This window comes from Mustelus asterias, chromosome 4 (assembly GCF_964213995.1).
Source record: "Mustelus asterias chromosome 4, sMusAst1.hap1.1, whole genome shotgun sequence".
In the NCBI taxonomy this organism is placed as follows: domain Eukaryota; kingdom Metazoa; phylum Chordata; class Chondrichthyes; order Carcharhiniformes; family Triakidae; genus Mustelus; species Mustelus asterias.
The window spans coordinates 71,066,333-71,086,146 of record NC_135804.1 but is presented as its reverse complement, the minus strand read 5'-3'; the positions used below and the strand labels follow the sequence as shown (position 1 = coordinate 71,086,146).

At 45.2% G+C, this 19,814-nt stretch overlaps 1 protein-coding gene across 1 annotated transcript; it reads right to left on the bottom strand.

Annotated features, from left to right (window-relative positions):
• Positions 1-1,949: 1,949 nt before the first annotated feature.
• On the bottom strand, positions 1,950-4,237 carry LOC144492319 (C-C motif chemokine 5-like). The gene is made up of 3 exons (XM_078210308.1): positions 3,814-4,237; positions 2,976-3,084; positions 1,950-2,874 (listed from the first exon to the last, which is right to left on the bottom strand). The coding sequence occupies exons 1-3, from the start codon at positions 3,896-3,898 to the stop codon at positions 2,778-2,780; spliced, it is 291 nt and encodes a 96-aa protein (XP_078066434.1). The 5' UTR covers positions 3,899-4,237; the 3' UTR covers positions 1,950-2,777.
• Between the last annotated feature and the right edge of the window lie 15,577 nt (positions 4,238-19,814).

Sequence of the window (19,814 nt, the reverse complement as noted above, 5' to 3'; positions counted from 1 at the left end):
ATCTCATTCGCCCCAAGTGCTATATCTGACTGCCTTTTAATACATTCAATGTTTTGGCACCAACTACTTCCTGTGGTAATGAATTCCACAGGCTCACTACTTTTTGGGTGAAGAAATGTCTCCTCATCTCCATCCTAAATGATCTACCTCAAATCCTGGTTCTGGACTCCGCAACCATCGGGAATATCCTCCCTGAATCTACCCTGTCTGTCCTGTTAGAATTTTATAAGTCTCTATGAGATCCCCCTCATTTGTCTGAACTCCAGCAAATACAATCCTAACCCAGTCAATCTCTCCTCATACATCAGACCTGCCATCCCCGGAGTCAGCCTGGTAAACCTTCGCTGCACTCCCTCGAGAGCAAAAACATCCTTCCTCAGAAAAGGAGACCAAAACTGCACACAATATTGTAGGTATGGCCTCACCAAGGCCCTGTATAATTGCAACAACACATCCCTGCTTCTGTACTCAAAACCTCTCACAAAAGGTCAACATACCATTTGCCTTCTTTACCACCTGCTGCACCTGCATGCTTACCTTCAGTGACTGGTGCACAAGGACACCCACGTTCTGCTGCACACTCCCCTCTCCCAATTTACAGCCATTCAGGTAGTTGTCTGCCTTCTTGTTTTTGCTTCCAAAGTGAATAACCCCACATTTATTAAAAATTATACCGCATCTGCCATTAATTTGCCCACTCACCCAACCTGGCCAGATCATGCTGAAGGATCTCTGTATTTTTGTCACAGTTCATGCTCCCACCCAACTTGGTATCATCTGCAAACTTTGAAATGTTACATTTTGTTCCCTCATCCAAATCATTAATATATATTGTGAATAACTAGGGTCCCAGCACTGATCCCTGCAGCACACCACTAGTTACTGCCTGCCAATTTGAAAAGCACCCATTAATTCCTACTCTTTGTTTCCTCTCTGCCAACCAGTTTTCTATCCATCTTAATACATTTCCCCCAGTGCCATGCGCTTTAACCTTGCATAATAATCTCTTGTGGAGGACTTTGTCAAACGCTCTCTGAAAGTCCAAATCGACTGGCTCCCCTTGTCAACTCTACGAGTTACATCTTCAAAGAATTCCAGCAGATTTGTCAAGCATGATTTCCCTTTCATAAATCTGTGCTGACTCTGTCTGATCCTGCCACTGCTTTCTAAATGCTCCGCTATAACGTCCTTGATAATGGATTTGAGAATTTTCTCCACTACCAATGTGTGGCTTACTGGTCTATAATTCCCTGTTTTCTCTCTACCTCCCTTTTTGAAAATTGGAGTTAAATCAGTTACCCTCCAATCTGCAGGGACTCTTCCAGAGTCCATAGAATCCTGGAAGATGACCACCAAGGCATCAAATATTTCTAGAACCACTTCCTTAAGTACTCTGGGGATTTATCTACCTTCAATCCCATCAATTGTCCCAGCATTATTTCTCTACTAATATTGATCTCTCTCAGTTCATCCCTTTGGGGAATTACAGTGCTTCCCACACATTCCCACATGCTGCAGTCACTGCATGCCACCAGCCTTGTCACTTCTGCCCAAGTTTATTTATTTAATTAGTTAATAAATTACACTGATAAAGTAATGGAAAGTTACATATACCTAGTTTGTGGATAAAAGAAAACAACTCAACAACCACTAGAGGCTGATATCCCCTCTGAATCCCATGTGAAAATTCCCGAGAACACCCTGTTTCTGCGACTTTGGCATAGTCTCCATTCCATGCTTTGATGGGCTGAATGACCTTCTCCTACTCCTCTGCTCCTATGACAGCTGAATGTGCCGTGGATACTTGCGCATTCTGTTTAAAGCCTCAGGATCATTAATCAGCTCACAGTGTGAGTGAATGGAAAATGAGGATGAAAACAGGGAGGTAATTCAACACTGTTCATCTGTTGAATAAAAATGAAGAATGAAGCTGCTTCGAGACAACAAGAGAAACTTAATCAAAAATCTCCTTTATTTCATCATCACATTTTCAATTTATAAAAAGCAGGAGCTGAGAAATCAGTGAAGAAATGAGGGAAGAGAAGGGATCAAATAATAAAAACATTGAGATTAGCAATCAAAACAGAGAATCCTAATGTCTCCCTCACCCATTATCCCCAGTGTCTTCCCCATCCCACAAACAGTGTCTTCCCCAACTACTCCCCCAGTGTCTCCCTTCCCCCCTCCTTCAGTGTTTCCCCCATCCCCAGTCTCCCCTACCCCCTCCACCAGTATGTCCCCCTCCACCAGTTTCTCCCTGACCCCTAGTGCCTCCCCACCAACTTCCCCATTGTCTCCCAGTGTTTCTCCATCCCCTCCTTTCTCTGACCCCTCACTGCTGACCCATTTGTGAGAGCTGTGGTTGTAATTCTGTTCATCTTCTCTGGCCAAAGACAGTCAGGGGTCTGAGGGACAAACCCCACTGAAATGGGGAGACTGATTGTTTATACTCACACAGCCTCACACTGTTGAATGTGCAGTCTATGGAATATTGCCCGACCTCAGGGCTTTCATTGGCTGGGACTTACATTGATACAGTGACACCATCTTGTTTCTGTCACCTTTGGCGACTGTGGTTTACACGGGAAAATGTAGTTACCATGGCAACTTTTAGTGCTAATTATCACATCAACTGTCAATTTACAAATGATCACAGAATCAACATTTCAATCTCATCCTGAATCTGTCTGTAAGCCAGTAGGATATCGCGTCACGTCAACAGTCTCTGTATTTTAAATGGTTTTAAAGTGCTATGCCTTCAATGTCTTCTTCTCTCTTCACTTCTTCAGTCCCCTTTCCAGAAATCTGACTGCGGTTTGTACCCATTTCTCATTTGCTTTGGCACAAATTCTCATCTTCCGTCTGTTTGTAAATCTGAAAGAATGAAATGAGATGTCATTATCAGAGAGTTACAGACACCAGCTCCATATCTTTCATTTCAACACACTGCGGTCAAAACACCTTGAAAGACTTACACAATGGCGGGAATGGAGCAGCCAATTGTTTTCTTGTAGCTTACTAGCCTTTTATGAACAATAGGAGTGGGTTTAAAATTCTCACAACATTCGATTGTTACAGTGCCAGCTGCAATGAGATGGAGAAAGAGACACAGTTAAATATGGGATGGGTATCACAGCAGATTCTCGCTGATAGTAACATTATCCTTCAGCTGTTTCCATAGAAATACATCAACAGAAATGAAACAGACCATTTGGCCCAACTGATCTGTACTGGTGTTTATAAACCTCCTTCAACAGTCACCTCTCAGCTTTCACTTTTCTAGAAAAAAAACACAATCTGTTCAATCTTTCTTCTCTCATCTGGGATCATAGTTTGGGCGGCACGGTAGCACAGTGGTTAGCACTGTGCCTTACAGTTCCAGGGGCCTCGGTTCGATTCCCAGCTTGGGTCCCTATCTGTGGAGTTTGCACATTCTCCCGTGTCTGCGTGGGTTTCCTCCGGGTGCTCCGGTTTTCTCCTATAGTCCAAAGATGTGCGGGTTAGGTACATTGGCCATGCTAAATTGCCCCTTAGTGTCCTGGGATGTGTAGGTTAGAGGAATTAACGGGGTAAATATGTGGGGTCACAGGGATCGGGCCAAATGAGATTGTTGCCGGTGCAGACTTAATGGGCCGAATGGCCTCCGACTGCACTGTAGGGATTCTATGATTCTATATTTGGAATAAACACATTGAAAACTAATAAATAACACGAGCAAATAATGGAAGCCAGCAGACTATTTTAAACTGTCTGTCACAGTTCATTCTGACATTCTCGGAGAATATTGCCAATAAGGAAGTCTCTCTCTCTTACCCGGTGAAGCAGCAACATCCTGGATCAAGCAGATCAGCAGTGTTCCCAAAACAGCAGCAGCCACACAGTGTGCTGTCTTCATCATGTCCTTGCCCAACTTGGAAGTGTTGAGTGTTGAAGAGTGAGTGTGGGTTGTCAGGAGCCAGTTATCACCTCATGGTTTATATTGTGTAAAACTGCAGAGTCTGCAATAGGGAGACCCCCTGGAACTTTGCCCATTCGCCAGCAATGAAAGTTCTCAGTGTGATTGTTCCTCCGTTTCGGCATTCCCTGAAATGGGAAGTACATGTTGTTCTGTGAATGGGAGTTCTTGGGTTAAGCAGCACTGAATGCCTGGAACTTCCTGGTTCGGTGATTCTTCGACTGTCAGCTCATTTTCCCCAGATAATCTCACCACTTCCCCATCTGGGCAAAGAGATAACCAGTGAGAAAAATCGAGCTTTCTGATTGGACCATTCCACATTGTGGGACACAGGTCTGAGGAGGCAGTGAGTTTAAACATCAAAATATATCAGTGTGTGTGGAAAAGGCATAAAGACTGTCTTTCCGTAACTGTCTTGCACCATCTCGAGACATGTGAGAATGCTTCACAGTCACTGAAACTCTTCTGACATGTTGTCACTGTTGTAATGTAGGGAAGGCAGCAGGAAATTTGTACACAGCAAGATCCCACAAACAGCAATGTAATTATCGCCAGATAAACTGTTCTGATGATGTTGATTGAAAGATGTATAATTCCCAGGACACCAGGGAGAGCTGCCCTGCTATCCTGAATAAAGTAAGAAGTTTAACAACACCAGATTAAAGTCCAACAGGTCTATTTGGTAGCAAAAGCCACAACTCCTAAATAAAGCCATGTGATATTTTACCCCACCTTGAGAGGGCCGACACGGCCTTGTTAGAATGTAACTCGTGATAACATTGCATCTGTTGTGATGTGACCAATGGTAACAAGCTGTAAGGGTCAGTTGGCTGAGTAAACCATGTCACCAATGAGAGAATGCCGTGATGACCAGCTGACTCAGTATAAATTAGAACATGTTGGGAATTGTGGGGAACTTGGAATGGCTCAGAGTGAGGCCTCAAGTTTGGAGTAGAAACATAGAACATAGAAACATAGAAAAACTACAGCACAAACAGGCCCTTCGGCCCACAAGTTGTGCCGAACACATCCCTACCTTCGAGACCTACCTATAACCCACCATCCTATTAAGCTCCATGTACTCATCCAGGAGTCTCTTAAAAGACCCTATTGAGTTGGCCTCCACCACCACTGACGGCAGCCGATTCCACTCGCCCACCACCCTCTGTGTGAAAAATTTACCCCTAACGTCTCCCCTGAACTACCCCCCAGCACCTTAAACCTGTGTCCTCTCATAGTAGACATTTCCACCCTGGGAAAAAGCCTCTGAGAGTCCTCCCGATCTATGCCTCTCAACATCTTATACACCTCTATTAGGTCTCCTCTCATCCTTTGTCTCTCCAAGGAGAAAAGACCAAGCTCCCTCAGCCTATCCTCATAAGACATGCCACTCAATCCAGGCACCATCCTTGTAAATCTCCTCTGCACCCTTTCAATCTTTTCCACATCCTTCCTATAGTGAGGCGACCAGAACTGAGCACAGTACTCCAAGCGGGGTCTGACGAGGGTCTTATATAGCTGCATCATTATCCCCGGACTCCTAATCGCAATCCCTCGATTGATTAAGGCCAGCACACTATACGCCTTCTTAACCACCTCCTCCACCTGCGGGGCCGATTTCAGAGTCCTATGGACCCAGACCCCAAGGTCCTTCTGATCCTCTGCAGTACTAAGAGTCTTTCCCTTTGTATTGTATTCCTTCATCCCATTTGACCTACCAAAATGGGCAAGACGTATTTATCTGGGTTGAAGTCCATCTGCTTGATGGACTTCATGATATCTCTTTATAAAACCATGATGTTTCTTTATAAAACCTTTTCTTTGATTTATAAGTTGGAGTAAGTTTTGTTATATTTTTATTGTCTACACTGGAAGAATTCCTTCTGGATCAACAGGCCTCAGATTAACATCACCCATGAAATGTGGGCAGCCCAGGCAGTGCATCATTCCCTCTGTGCGGCATTGAAATGTAAACCGAGGTTTTGTGCTCCAGGTTTCTGAGTGAATTTTGAGGCTCTGACCTGTGTGAGTGGTGAGAGTGAGACCCAATGAGCCACAGCCGAGAATGAAATCAGTAATGATGTTAATGAAAAGATTGTCAATAGTTCTGAGCTGCTCCTTGTATCCTGCAATCTCCGAGTGGGAATTGGTTAGTAACCAGACTGTAGATATAATCTGATATCCATTTAACACTCCTGTGTTTGCACCACTTTGAAACAAATTACAAAGTAGGCACGATGTTGTAAAGCATGATACCAAACTCTCCAACATGTGACTGATCATGCCACACCATCATCTGCCCATAGATTAGCACACCCATAATGTTAACCCTTTATACTCCGCACAAATGTCACATTGTAGATATCAGAGAATGGAATGTAATCATTCTCTTTACACAAGGTGAATTCGTTACCCCCGAGAATCATTAATATTTATCACAAAACTGGAATGTTACAAGTGTTGGGAGAATTGCTTTGTGGATCCAGTCCTGAAAAACCTTCAACATTCTGCCTGTGCCCCAGTAGAGGATTCACCGCATTTAAGGAGAGTATTTCACTGCATCAGTCACTGCAATTGAAATGGTTTTAATGGTGTTGCGCTTTCATTGTCTTTTTCATTCAGTCTCCTTCTCAGGTCTATCACTGTGGATTTAACCCATTCTTCATTCACTCATCAGAAACCCACTTTCCAGATCTCCCACCCCCCCGCCACCCCCCCCCCCCGCCCCGCCACCCCCACAAAGGAGGCTTATGTTCGGATGAGACGTGAGCACTCGGGTAGTGCACTAGAAAGCTTTAGATTGGCTAAGAGGGAGTTGAAGAGCGAGCTTAGAAGGGCTAAAAGGGGACATGAGAAGACTTTGGCGGATAGGGTTAAAGAGAATCCTAAGGCGTTCTATAGGTATGTCAAGAACAGAAGGTTGGTTAGGGCAAGTTTAGGGCCAGTTATAGATGGCAGAGGGAAGTTATGTGTGGAACCGGAGGAGATTGGTGAAGCATTGAACCAATATTTCTCTTCGGTGTTCACGCAAGGGGACATGAATATAGCTGAGGAGGACACTGGGTTGCAAGGGAGTAGAATAGACAGTATTACAGTTGATAAGGAGGATGTGCAGGATATTCTGGAGGGTCTGAAAATAGATAAATCCCCTGGTCCGGATGGGATTTATCCAAGGATTCTCTGGGAGGCAAGAGAAGTGATTGCAGAGCCTCTGGCTCTGATCTTCAGGTCGTCGTTGGCCTCTGGTATAGTACCAGAAGATTGGAGGTTAGCGAATGTTGTCCCATTGTTTAAGAAGGGGAACAGAGACTTCCCCGGGAATTATAGACCGGTGAGTCTCACTTCTGTTGTCGGCAAGATGTTGGAAAAAATTATAAGGGATAGGATTTATAGTTATTTGGAGAGTAATGAATTGATAGGTGATAGTCAGCATGGTTTTGTGGCAGGTAGGTCGTGCCTTACTAACCTTATTGAGTTTTTTGAGAAAGTGACCAAGGAGGTGGATGGGGGCAAGGCAGTGGACGTGGTATATATGGATTTTAGTAAGGCGTTTGATAAGGTTCACCATGGTAGGCTTCTGCAGAAAATGCAGATGTATGGGATTGGGGGTGATCTAGGAAATTGGATCAGGAATTGGCTAGCGGATAGGAAACAGAGGGTGGTGGTTGATAGTAAATATTCATCATGGAGTGCGGTTACAAGTGGTGTACCTCAGGGATCTGTTTTGGGGCCACTGCTGTTTGTAATATTTATTAATGATCTGGATGAGGGTATAGTTGGGTGGATTAGCAAATTTGCTGATGACACCAAAGTCGGTGGTGTGGTAGACAGTGAGGAAGGGTGTCGTAGTTTGCAGGAAGACTTAGACAGGTTGCAAAGTTGGGCCGAGAGGTGGCGGATGGAGTTTAATGCGGAGAAGTGTGAGGTAATTCACTTTGGTAGGAATAACAGATGTGTTGAGTATAGGGCTAACGGGAGGACTTTGAATAGTGTGGAGGAGCAGAGGGATCTAGGTGTATGTGTGCATAGATCCCTGAAAGTTGGGAATCAAGTAGATAAGGTTGTTAAGAAGGCATATGGTGTCTTGGTGTTTATTGGTAGGGGGATTGAATTTAGGAGTCGTAGCGTTATGTTGCAACTGTACACAACTCTGGTGCGGCCGCACTTGGAGTACTGTGTGCAGTTCTGGTCCCCACATTACAGGAAGGATGTGGAGGCTTTGGAGAGGGTGCAGAGGAGGTTTACCAGGATGTTGCCTGGTATGGAGGGGAGATCCTATGAGGAGAGGCTGAGGGATTTGGGATTGTTTTCGCTGGAAAGGCGGCGGCTAAGAGGGGATCTTATTGAAACATATAAGATGATTAGAGGTTTAGATAGGGTGGATAGTGATAGCCTTTTTCCTCTGATGGAGAAATCCAGCACGAGGGGGCATGGCTTTAAATTGAGGGGGGGTAGTTATAGAACCGATGTCAGGGGTAGGTTCTTTACCCAGAGGGTGGTGAGGGATTGGAATGCCCTGCCAGCATCAGTAGTAAATGCGCCTAGTTTGGGGGCGTTTAAGAGATCCGTAGATAGGTTCATGGACGAAAAGAAATTGGTTTAGGTTGGAGGGTCACAGTTTTTTTTTTTAACTGGTCGGTGCAACATCGTGGGCCGAAGGGCCTGTTCTGCACTGTAATGTTCTATGTTCTATCTATGTTCTATGTTCTATTTCTCCCCAACACAAATTAACTGTCTGTGAATGGATTCTCAGTATGATTGAGTGTCAGTGTGAATGGATTCTCGAGTGTGAATGGATTCGCAGTGTGTATGGATTAGCAGTATGAATTGATTCTCAGTGATAAGGAATTCCAAGGTATGAATGGGTTCTCAATGTGAAATTGATTGTCAGTGAGAATGAACCCTCAGGGGAGGCGATAGCCTTGTGGTATTTTCGCTCAACTATTGATCCAGAAACTGAGCTAATGTTCTGGGATCCAGTTTCAAATCCCACAACGGTAGATGGTGGAATTCGAATTCAATAAAAGCATCTGAATTAATCCTCAATGTGAATGGATCCTCAGAATGAATTGACTCTCAATGTAATTGGATCATCAAAAATGAGTAGGTTAGGGGGATTAGCTGGGTAATAATGTAGGAATATGGTGAGGGAGTCTACGATTCTATGAATGCTCAGTGTGAATGGATCCTCAGTATGAATGGATCTTCAATGTAAATGGGTCTTCAATGTCAGAACATTGAATACAGAAGTTGGGATGTGTTGTTGAAGTTGTACAAGACATTGGTAAGGCCACATTTGGAATACTGTGTACAGTTCTGGTCACCCTATTATAGAAAGGATATTATTAAACTAGAAACCGTGCAGAAAAAATTTACTAGGGTGCTACCGGGACTTGATGGTTTAAGTTATAAGGAGAAGCTGGATAGACTGGGACTTTTTTCTCTGGAGCGCGGTGGCTTAGGGGTGATCTTATAGAGGTCAATAAAATAATGAGGGGATAGATCAGCTAGATAGTCAAAATCTTTTCCCAAAGTTAGGGGAGTCTAAAACTAGAGGACATATGTTTAAGGTGAGAGGGGAAAGGTACAAAAGGGTCCAGAGGGGCAATTATTTCCACACAAAGGGTGGTGAGTGTCTGGAACAGGAGGTAGTTGTAGAGGCGGGTACAATTTTGTCTTTTAAAAAGCGTTTAGACAGTTACATGGGTAAGATGGGTATAGAGGGATATGGGCAAAATGCGGGCATGGACAAGTTGGGCCGAAGGGCCTGTTTCCATGCTGTCAATCTCTATGATTCTATCACCCTAAATGAAAACTCAGTGTGAATGGATTCTTAGTGTAAATGGATCCATTGTGTGAACAGATTCTTAGTGTATGTGAATCATCTGTATGATTGGATTCCCAGGGCCTGATTTTACCAAAACATCGCGCCCGAAAACGGGTGCGAAATCGCAGTAAAGTTGGGTGTCGGGCATATACCGCGATCTGCACCCGATTCCGAGCAGATCGCGGCTTTACCGAAACCCGATGTGGGCTCGGGTCCAGCGATTTAAATGCATTTGCATTCTTTTAAATTGACATAATGAACCGCGCGCCCAACTCTACCGCCAAATCCCACTTTACCGTCTTCTGGCCCGAACCGCGTCCGCGCTGTTACCGACCTGCAAAATGAAAGTCTGAAGTTGCCGCTGCAGCCTCCGAAGAGCGGGGTCAGAGACTGCAACGGCTCCCTGACCCAGGTCATCCTCTGGTCGGGGTGGGAGGGGGGGTGGGAGGGGAGAGGGTGTGATGTCTCATCCTCTGGTCGGGGGGGTTCTGCTGCGTGTCTGCGGCCGATCCCTCCTGGCACCATCACTGGTAAACTACCAGCCACAGATTACTCTTCACTGCAGGTGCGAGAGAGCGGAACCGCCCCCCCCCCCGACCAGAGGATGAGACGTCACATCCCCTCTCCTCCCCCTCCGCCAGGGGATGATCGGTCACACCCCCTCTCCTCCCCCCCACCCCCCCCCCACCCCCCCAAGGGATGATCGGTCACACCCCCTCTCCTCCCAACCCCCCCCCCCCCCAGGGGATGAACGTCAGAGAGCCGCTCTCTCCGCTTTCTGCTTTTTTTTTCGCGCCCGGGCGCGCTGTCAGATTTCTTTCGAACTGCGCATGCGCAGTTCAGAGCTCCATTCAGTCCACCAGCGCTAAGCTGCGCACACAGCGTGGCAAAACGCATATGGGCGCGCTGCAAAGAGGATTCCAGGCGCGGATCTATTTGACGCCCAGATCCGGCACTTAGACTCAAAATGGTAAAATCCCCCAACGTTGGCCATCCTCACACCCCCACTTCTTGCCTTCAAACAACCGCACAACCTCAAACAGACTATTGTCCACAGCAAACTACCCAGCCTTCAGGAGAACAGTGACCACGACACCACACAACCCTGCCACAGCAACCTCTGCAAGACGTGCCGGATCATCGACACAGATGCCATCATCTCACGTGAGAACACCATCCACCAGGTACACGGTACATACTCTTGCAACTCGGCCAACGTTGTCTACCTGATACGCTGCAAGAAAGGATGTCCCGAGGCATGGTACATTGGGGAAACTATGCAGACGCTGCGACAATGGATGAATGAACACCGCTCGACAATCACAAGGCAAGACTGTTCTCTTCCTGTTGGGGAGCACTTCAGCGGTCACGCGCATTCGGCCTCTGATATTCGGGTAAGCGTTCTCCAAGGCGGCCTTCGCGACACACGACGGCGCAGAGTCCCTGAGCAGAAACTGATAGCCAAGTTCCGCACACATGAGGACGGCCTCAACCGGGCTATTGGGTTCATGTCCCACTATTTGTAACCCCCACAGAGTTTCGCTGGCTGTCTTGTCTGGAGACAATACACATCTTTTTAGCCTGTCTTGATGCTCTCTCCACTCACGTTGTTTGTTTCTTAAAGACTTGATTAGTTGTAAGTATTCGCATTCCAACCATTATTCATGTAAATTGAGTTTGTGTCTTTATATGCTCTGTTTGTGAACAGAATTCCCACTCACCTGAAGAAGGGGCTTGCAGCTCCGAAAGCTTGTGTGGCTTTTGCTACCAGATAAACCTGTTGGACTTTAACCTGGTGTTGTTAAACTTCTTACTGTGTTTACCCCAGTCCAACGCCGGCATCTCCACATCATGTTATCTTTAGTAACAGTACAACAGCAACACCCACCTTGAGTTGCTTAGCAAAATTCGGTGCTCCCAAAACTCATGTGGTGGTTAACACAGTTTTGAGATTGTCAACTGCCCCCTGACATTCAGATATCCATTGACATTTCCTGTGCTTTTTTAGCTAAAATATGGCATGAATTTCTTGTAGAAACCACTCATGCCTAGGAATCTCAGCACTTCTCTTCTGGTTGACTGTTTTGGGAACTGGCCAATAACATTCATTTTCACATTCTGTGCAGCCATCTGTCCATCTCCAATTATACAGACTAAGAATGTGACTTGGGAATTTGTTAATTCACTTTTCGCCAACTTTACCACCAAACCTGCCTCCTGTAGTCGAACAAACAATTTCTTTAAATGTTCCAAATATTCTTTCCATATCTGACTGAAAACCACCAGACTGTCTATGTACACTACACAATTATTTAGTTCAGAAATGGCCTTGTTGGTTAGGCTTTGGAATGTTGCTGGTGCATTCTTCATTCCAAATGGCATAACTTTAAATTGATACAGACCATTTGGCATTACAAAAGGCAAAACTTCCTTTACCCTTTCTGATAAAGGTACCTGCCATATCCTTTAACTAAATGGCATTTTGAAATAAAATTTCCTTGTCCCACCATTTTGAGGAATAGGATATGAATTTGACTTCATAACTACATTGACTTTTCTGTAGTCCACATGTAATCATTGTGCACCATCTGATTTTGGTACCATCACTATAGGTGAGCTTCAATTGCTGCAACTCACTTCAATAATATCATTCTTAAGAATGTTTTCAATCTCCTTTTGAACCTGTGCCAACTTTAGTAAATTAAGTCTATATGGATGTTGCTTAATTGGAACAGCATTTTCTACATCTACATCATGCACAATTAACAACGAAAATTCCAACAGGCCATTTGGCTCACCAAACCTGCACCGACACATGACGCCTTTTTAAACTAAAGACCTTTTGCCTCTACGTGGTCCATATTGCTCTATTTCCTGCCAATTCATGTAACTGTCAAGATGCCTCTTAAATATTGCTGTTGTATCTGTTTCTATCATCTCCTCTAGCAGCGCATTCCAGGCACTTACCACCCTCTGTGTAAAAAAACTTGCCTCTGATGTTGCCTTTAAAGTTTCCCCCTTTTACCTTAGATCTATTTTTAAATTCATTTGTGGGACATGGGTGTCGCTGGCTGACCAGCATTTATTGCTGATCCCTAATTGCCCTTGTTCAGAGGGCAGCTGAGAGTCAACCACCTTGCTGTAGCTCTGGAGTCACACTTAGCCCAGATCAAGTAAGGACGGCAGATTTTCTTCCTTAAAGGACATTAGTGAACCACCAGACTGTCTATGTACACTGCACAATTATTTAGTCCAGAAATGGCCTTGTTGGTTAGGCTTTGGAATGTTGCTGGTGCATTCTTCATTCCAAATGGCATAACTTTAAATTGATACAGACCATTTGGCATTACAAAAGCCAAAACTTCCTTTATCTTTTCTGATAAAGGTACTTGCCAGTATCCTTTAAATAGCCCTGGGTTTTTCATGGTTTCATAGTCATCAGTAGATTCTTAATTCCAGATTTGTTTTTATTGAATTCAAATTCCACCATCTGCCATGACAGGATTCAAACCCGGGTCCCCAGCACATTAGCTGAGTTTCTGGATTAATAATCTAGCCATAATATCACTAGGCCATCGCCTCCCCAACCTATGTCCCCTAGTAATTGATATTTCTACCCTGGGAAAAAGACTCCAAATGTCCATTCTATCTGTGCCTCTCATAGTTTTGTAGACTTCTATTAGATCGCCCCTCAGCCTCCAATGTTCATGTGAAAACCCTCCAAACCAGGCAAATCCTTTCTGCACCCTCTCCAAAGCCTCCACATGCTTCTGTCGTGTGGCAACCAGAACTGTATGCAATATTCCAATTGTGACACAGCGGAAACATGATTTGCCAATTTTATATTCTATGTCCCACATGATGAAGGCAAGCATGCCATATGCCTCCGTGACCACCTTATCCACTTGTGTTGCCAACTTTAGGGAACTCTGGACCTGTATGCCTAGATCCCTTTTTATGTTAATGCTTCTAAGGGTTCTGCCCTTTACTGTAGCCTTCCCGCCTGCATTATACCTTCCAAAATGCATCACCTCGCATTTGTCCGGATTAAATTCCATCTGCCACTATTCCGCCCAAGTCTCAGCCTATCTATTCCCCAGTGCGAGTGCATCTTTAATGTGAATGAATCCGCAGTGTGAATGGATTCCCAGTGTGAAGGGATTCCCAGTGAGAGTGGGGCTTGGTTTATTACCTGGAATTTCTCTCTTCCTGAGCTCTCTCAATTCTCCATCAGATACTCTCAATGTCCTTGTTGGGGAAGTGAAAGCTGCAGCTGGTGATCTAAGAAAAACTTCGAACTGTCCCACTTTCCCCTTTAGAACATAGAACATAGAACATAGAAAGCCACAGCACAAACAGGCCCTTCGGCCCACAAGTTGCGCTGATCATATCCCCACCTCTAGGCCTATCTATAGCCCTCAATCCCATTAAATCCCATGTACTCATCCAGAAGTCTCTTAAAAGACCCCAACGAGTTTGCCTCCACCACCACCGACGTCAGCCGATTCCACTCACCCACCACCCTCTGAGTGAAAAACTTACCCCTGACATCTCCTCTGTACCTACCCCCCAGCACCTTAAACCTGTGTCCTCTCGTAGCAATCATTTCAGCCCTTGGAAATAGCCTCTGAGAGTCTACCCTATCCAGACCTCTCAACATCTTGTAAACCTCTATCAGGTCACCTCTCATCCTTCGTCTCTCCAGGGAGAAGAGACCAAGCTCCCTCAACCTATCCTCATAAGGCATGCCCCCCAATCCAGGCAACATCCTTGTAAATCTCCTCTGCACCCTTTCAATGGCTTCAACATCTTTCCTGTAATGAGGTGACCAGAACTGCGCGCAGTACTCCAAGTGGGGTCTAACCAGGGTCCTATAAAGCTGCAGCATTATCTCCCGACTCCTAAACTCAATCCCTCGATTAATGAAGGCTAGTACGCCGTACGCCTTCTTGACCGCTTCCTCCACCTGCGAGGCCGATTTAAGAGTCCTATGGACCCGGACCCCAAGGTCCTTCTGATCCTCTACACTGCTAAGAATGGTACCCTTCATATTATACTGCTGCTTCATCCCATTGGATCTGCCAAAATGGATCACTACACACTTATCCGGGTTGAAGTCCATCTGCCACTTCTCCGCCCAGTCTTGCATTCTATCTATGTCTCGCTGCAACTTCTGACATCCCTCCAAACTATCCACAACACCACCTACCTTGGTGTCGTCAGCAAACTTACCAACCCATCCCTCCACTTCCTCATCCAGGTCATTTATGAAAATGACAAACAGCAAGGGTCCCAGAACAGATCCCTGGGGCACTCCACTGGTCACTGACCTCCATGCAGAGAAAGACCCCTCCACAGCCACTCTCTGCCTTCTGCAGGCAAGCCAGTTCTGGCCAAATTTAGCATTCTAAGTGACTGGGTTTCTCTGGAGACTTTTTAGCGAATGAGAGGAGCACTGAATATAGAGTCAGAAAATTTCATGTTCTCAAAAATTAGAGGAAATCTCTCTGTGACCTGAACTCCTCGTACACAGAATTAATTATCAAGCGATTAACATTTCCCATGTTGCACAGTGAAGAAAAGGCCAGTCTGTAAGGAGTTGCTGGCTTCAGGTGGAGCGAGCAAGAGAGAGAGAGAGAGAGTGTGAGAGTGAGAGCTTCGAGAGAGAGAAAGACAGAGCGAGAGAGAGTGAGCAACAGAGAGCACGAGAGAGAGAGTGAGAGATAGAGAGATGTCTAAACTGCCCTCAGGTGGAGCGAAAGAGAGAGGGCGAGAGAGTGGGGGATGTTTAAACTGCCCGCAGTTCACTGGGTTAGGAAACGCAACCCAGCTCTCCAGTCACCATGCTCCCTCATGTCCAACGATGGCCTTCAATGATGGCTTCCATAGTTGAATATCCTGCCAGCTCTTACTCTCTTGGAGCCTGGGTTTATAGAAGATTCCTTGGGAGAGGAAAGTGTCACAGAGTCATAGAGGTTTACAGCATGGAAACAGGCCCTTTGGCCCAACTTGTCCATGTCGCCCAGTTTTTAACCATTAAGCTAGTCCCAATTGCCTATGTTTGGCCCATGTCCCTCTATACCAATCTTACCCATGTAACTGTCTAAATGCTTTTTAAAAGACAAAATTATACCCGTCTCTACTACTACATCTGGTAGCCTGTTCCAGACACTCACCACCCTCTGTGTGAAATAATTGCCCCTCTGGACCCTTTTGTATCTCTCACCTCTCACCTTAAACTGTGCCCTCTAGTTTTAGACTCCCCTATCTTTGGGAAAAGATATTGACTATTTAACTGATCTATGTCCCTCATTATTTTATAGATCTCCATAAGTTCACCCCTAAGCCTCCTACGCTCCAGAGAAAAAAGTCCCAGTCTATCCAGCCTCTCCTTATAACTCAAACCATCAAGTCCCGGTAGCACCCTAGAAAATCTTTTCTGCACTCTTCCTGATTTAATAATATCCTTTCTATAATAGGGTGACCAGAACTGTACACAGTATTCCAAGTGTGGTCTTACCAATATCTTGTACAACTTCAACAAGATGTTTCAACTCCTGTATTCAATGTTCTGACCAATGAAACCAAGCATGCGGAATGCCTTCTTCATCACCCTATCCACCTATGACTCCACTTTCAAGGAGCTATGAATCTGTACCCCTAGTTCTCTTTATTCTCCCTAATGCCCTACCATTAACTGAGTAAGTCATGCCCTGGTTCGGTCCTCATAAATGCATCACCTCACATTTATCTAAATTAAACTTCATCTGCCATTCATCTGCCCACTGGCCCAGTTGATCAAGATCCTGTTGCAATCCTAGATTCTGAACCTTCTTCACTGTCCACTATGCCATCAAACTTGGTGTCATCTACAAACTTACTAATTGTGCTTCCTAAATTCTCATCCAAATCATTAATATAAATGAGAAATAACCCTGAATCGATCCCTGAGGTACACTGCTGGTCACAGGGCTCCAGTTTGAAAAACAACCATCTGCAACCATCCTCTGTCTTCTGTCATCAATAAGAAGTCTCACAACATCAGGTTAAAGTCCAACAGGTTTATTTGGTAGCAAATACCATAAGCTTTCGGAGCGCTGCTCCTTCGTCAGATGGACTGGAAATGTGCCCTCAAACAGTGCACAGAGACACAAAATCAAGTTACAGAATACTGATTAGAATGCGAATCCCTAAAGCCATGGTGTTAACCTGGTGTTGTGAGACTTCTTACTGTGTTCACCCCAGTCCAACGCCGGCATCTCCACATTCTGTCATCAAGCCAATTTTGTATCCAATTGGCTACCTCACCCTGGATCCTGTGAGATTTAACTTTATGCAGCAACCTACCATGCAGTACCTTGCTAAAGTCCATGTGGACAATGTCAACTGCACTGCCCTTATCTCCCTTCTTGGTTACCGCTTCAAAAAATGCAATTGAATTGGTGAGACATGATTTTCCACTCACAAAGCCATGCTGACTGTCCCTAATCAGTCCTTGCCTCTCTAAATGCCTATAGATCCTGTCTCTCAGAATATCTTCTGACAACTTACCTGCTACAGAAGTTAGGCTCACCTGCCTGTAGTTCCCAGACTTTTCTCTGCAGCCCTTCTTGAACAAAGGCACATTTGCCACCCTCCAATCTTCAGTCACCTCACCTGTGGCTGTTGATGATTCAAATATCTCTGCAAGGGGACTTGCAATTTCCTCCCTAAGCTCCCACAACATCCTGGGATACACTTCATCAAGACCAGGGGATTTATCTACCTTGATGAGTTTTAAGACTTCCAGCCCTCCTTCTCTATAATGTATACATATTTTTTACACAGAGAGTACTGGGTGCCTGGAACTTGTTGCCGGGGGAGGTAGTGGAAGCCACTACAGTAGTGACTTTTAAGGGGCGTCTTGACAAATACATGAATAGGATGGGAATAGAGGGATACGGTCCCCGGAAGGGTAGGAGGTTTTAGTTAAGTCGGGCAGCATGGTCGGTGCAGGCTTGGAGGGCCGAAGGGCCTGTTCCTGTGCTGTAATTTTCTTTGTTCTTTGTTCTTTATACATCACTATTTATTTCCCCAAGTTCCCTAACATCCATGCCTTTCTCAACAGTAAATACTGATGAGAAATGTTCATTTAGGGTCTCACCTATAGGAGGGAAATAAAACGAGTTGAGCCTTGGAGACCTTGTCAAACTTCAAGAAAAGTTTTTCTTCCACATGCTTGAGGGAGAACTGGACTCCGGCCTGAAATCTCAGGTTGCCTGCGAATCCTTCTCTGCCTCTGTTAGATTGGTGCAGGTTATTATACTTTTTGAGTCACAAAGGTTTACGTTAGTATATTAATTCCTTGAGTTGGATACAAGATGGTTCTTCTAATCTCATTATGCAGACTGCATCGTTCAGTACAACTTCATTAATCAGTTCTTTGGGCAGTTCGGTTTACCCGATTATAATGTCAAAGCGTTGTATTTGCCCAAATGATTTACAACGATGTGTTAATCATTCCCCCCCCACCAGCCCCCGCCCCCCCCCCCCCCGCCCTCCCCCTCCCCCCCCGGTAGATGATCGTGTTTTACAGAAAACCAAGCCCTCCCTCGACTATATGGAGCCTAGTTGTCTTAATGCAGGCTCTCCCATTGTTGTGATAATTTGGAACCATCTCCTGCACATCAAAAGTTGATAGCATGCGTTACTCTTCCCTTCCCTCTGGTGAGGCCTGGCTCTCTGGGCTTGCTTTATGTAGCCCTGCATGTATTGCACTGAAATTAAATAAAATATGAATGGACTTATAAATTAAAATATAAAAGACAGGATCCCTGATATTGCCCTACAACATCACCCATCTCTTGTGGATCTGCACGTAGACGACATTGTTAATTCTTAAAAGGCCCTGTTCTCTTCCTAGTTACTCTTTTGCCCTTTATGTATTTGTAGAAGCTCTTTGGATTCTCCTTTGCTTTACCTGCTAAAGCAACCTTGTGTCCCCTTTTTGCCCTCCTGATTTATCTCTTAACTCTACACTACACCCTCTATGCTCTTCAAGGGATCCACTTGATCCCAGCTGCCTATGCATGTCATATGCCTCCTCTTGACCAGGGCCTCAATATCCCGAGTCATCCAGGGTTCTGTACTTCTACCAGCCTTGTCCTTCACTCTAAAAGGAATGACTGACCCTGAACCCTGGTTAACACACTTTTGAAAGCCTCCCACTTACCTGACATCCCTTTGCTTGCCAAAAGTCTCCCCCAATCAATTTTTGAAAGTATTCCCGGCACCATAGTTACCTGTGGAAGCTCATGATTCATGGGGGATTTCACAGCTTCTTCCCTCTTTTCTCAAACCAGGAACACATCCAGAAGTGTGTGGAGTCCACCTCAATACCCCAAAACTCTTTGGAGCCTCATCATTGCCTCCTCCCACTGAGGGGGAATGGAGGAGACAGGGGAGACTGAAACTTAGAGAGAACAGAGTGTCTCCGTGCTTCACCCTGAACTCCCCGAGACTCTCTCCTGCTGAACCCATCACCCTCTCTGCACCCTGACCCCTAAAGCTCTCTGTCCCTGAACTCCAGTTTCCCACCAGTGCCCCAAAGCCTCTCCTCATTCAATCAGTAACTCTCTCCCTTCAGCCTCTCTCACCCCACCCACCCAAACCCAATCCAATCAATATTCCTATCCTATTCCCAATCTCTATTCTCAATCCCATTCCCAATCCTAATCACTGTTCTTGATCCCTTTCCCAAATCCTTTTCCAATCCCTATTCCGAATCATCGTTCTCAATCCCATTCCCATTCTCTGTTGCCAATCTCATTCCCAATCACTGTTCTCGATCTTATTTCCATTCCCTGTTCCTGATCCCATTTCCACTCCCAGTCTCACTAACCACATGGCACAGTCTGAATGAAGTCTTACCTGTGCAGACTGCACTGACAGAGTCTCAGGGCAGAGAATGATTGACAGCTGTCAGAACCAAAATCTTCAGAACATGAGGTTCCTATCTGACCCTAAGATGATTTCTGAGCACACACCAACGCC

What these genes read in the sequence shown, in the direction of transcription:
- LOC144492319 (XM_078210308.1), bottom strand. Translation starts at nt 3,898, where the DNA reads ATGATGAAGACAGCACACTGTGTGGCTGCTGCTGTTTTGGGAACACTG. An exon ending in GGATGTTGCTGCTTCACCGG is followed by an intron (nt 3,085 to 3,813) that starts GTAAGAGAGAGA and finishes ATCTCATTGCAG; the next exon opens with CTGGCACTGTAACAATCGAA. An exon ending in TGCTCCATTCCCGCCATTGT is followed by an intron (nt 2,875 to 2,975) that starts GTAAGTCTTTCA and finishes TCATTCTTTCAG; the next exon opens with ATTTACAAACAGACGGAAGA.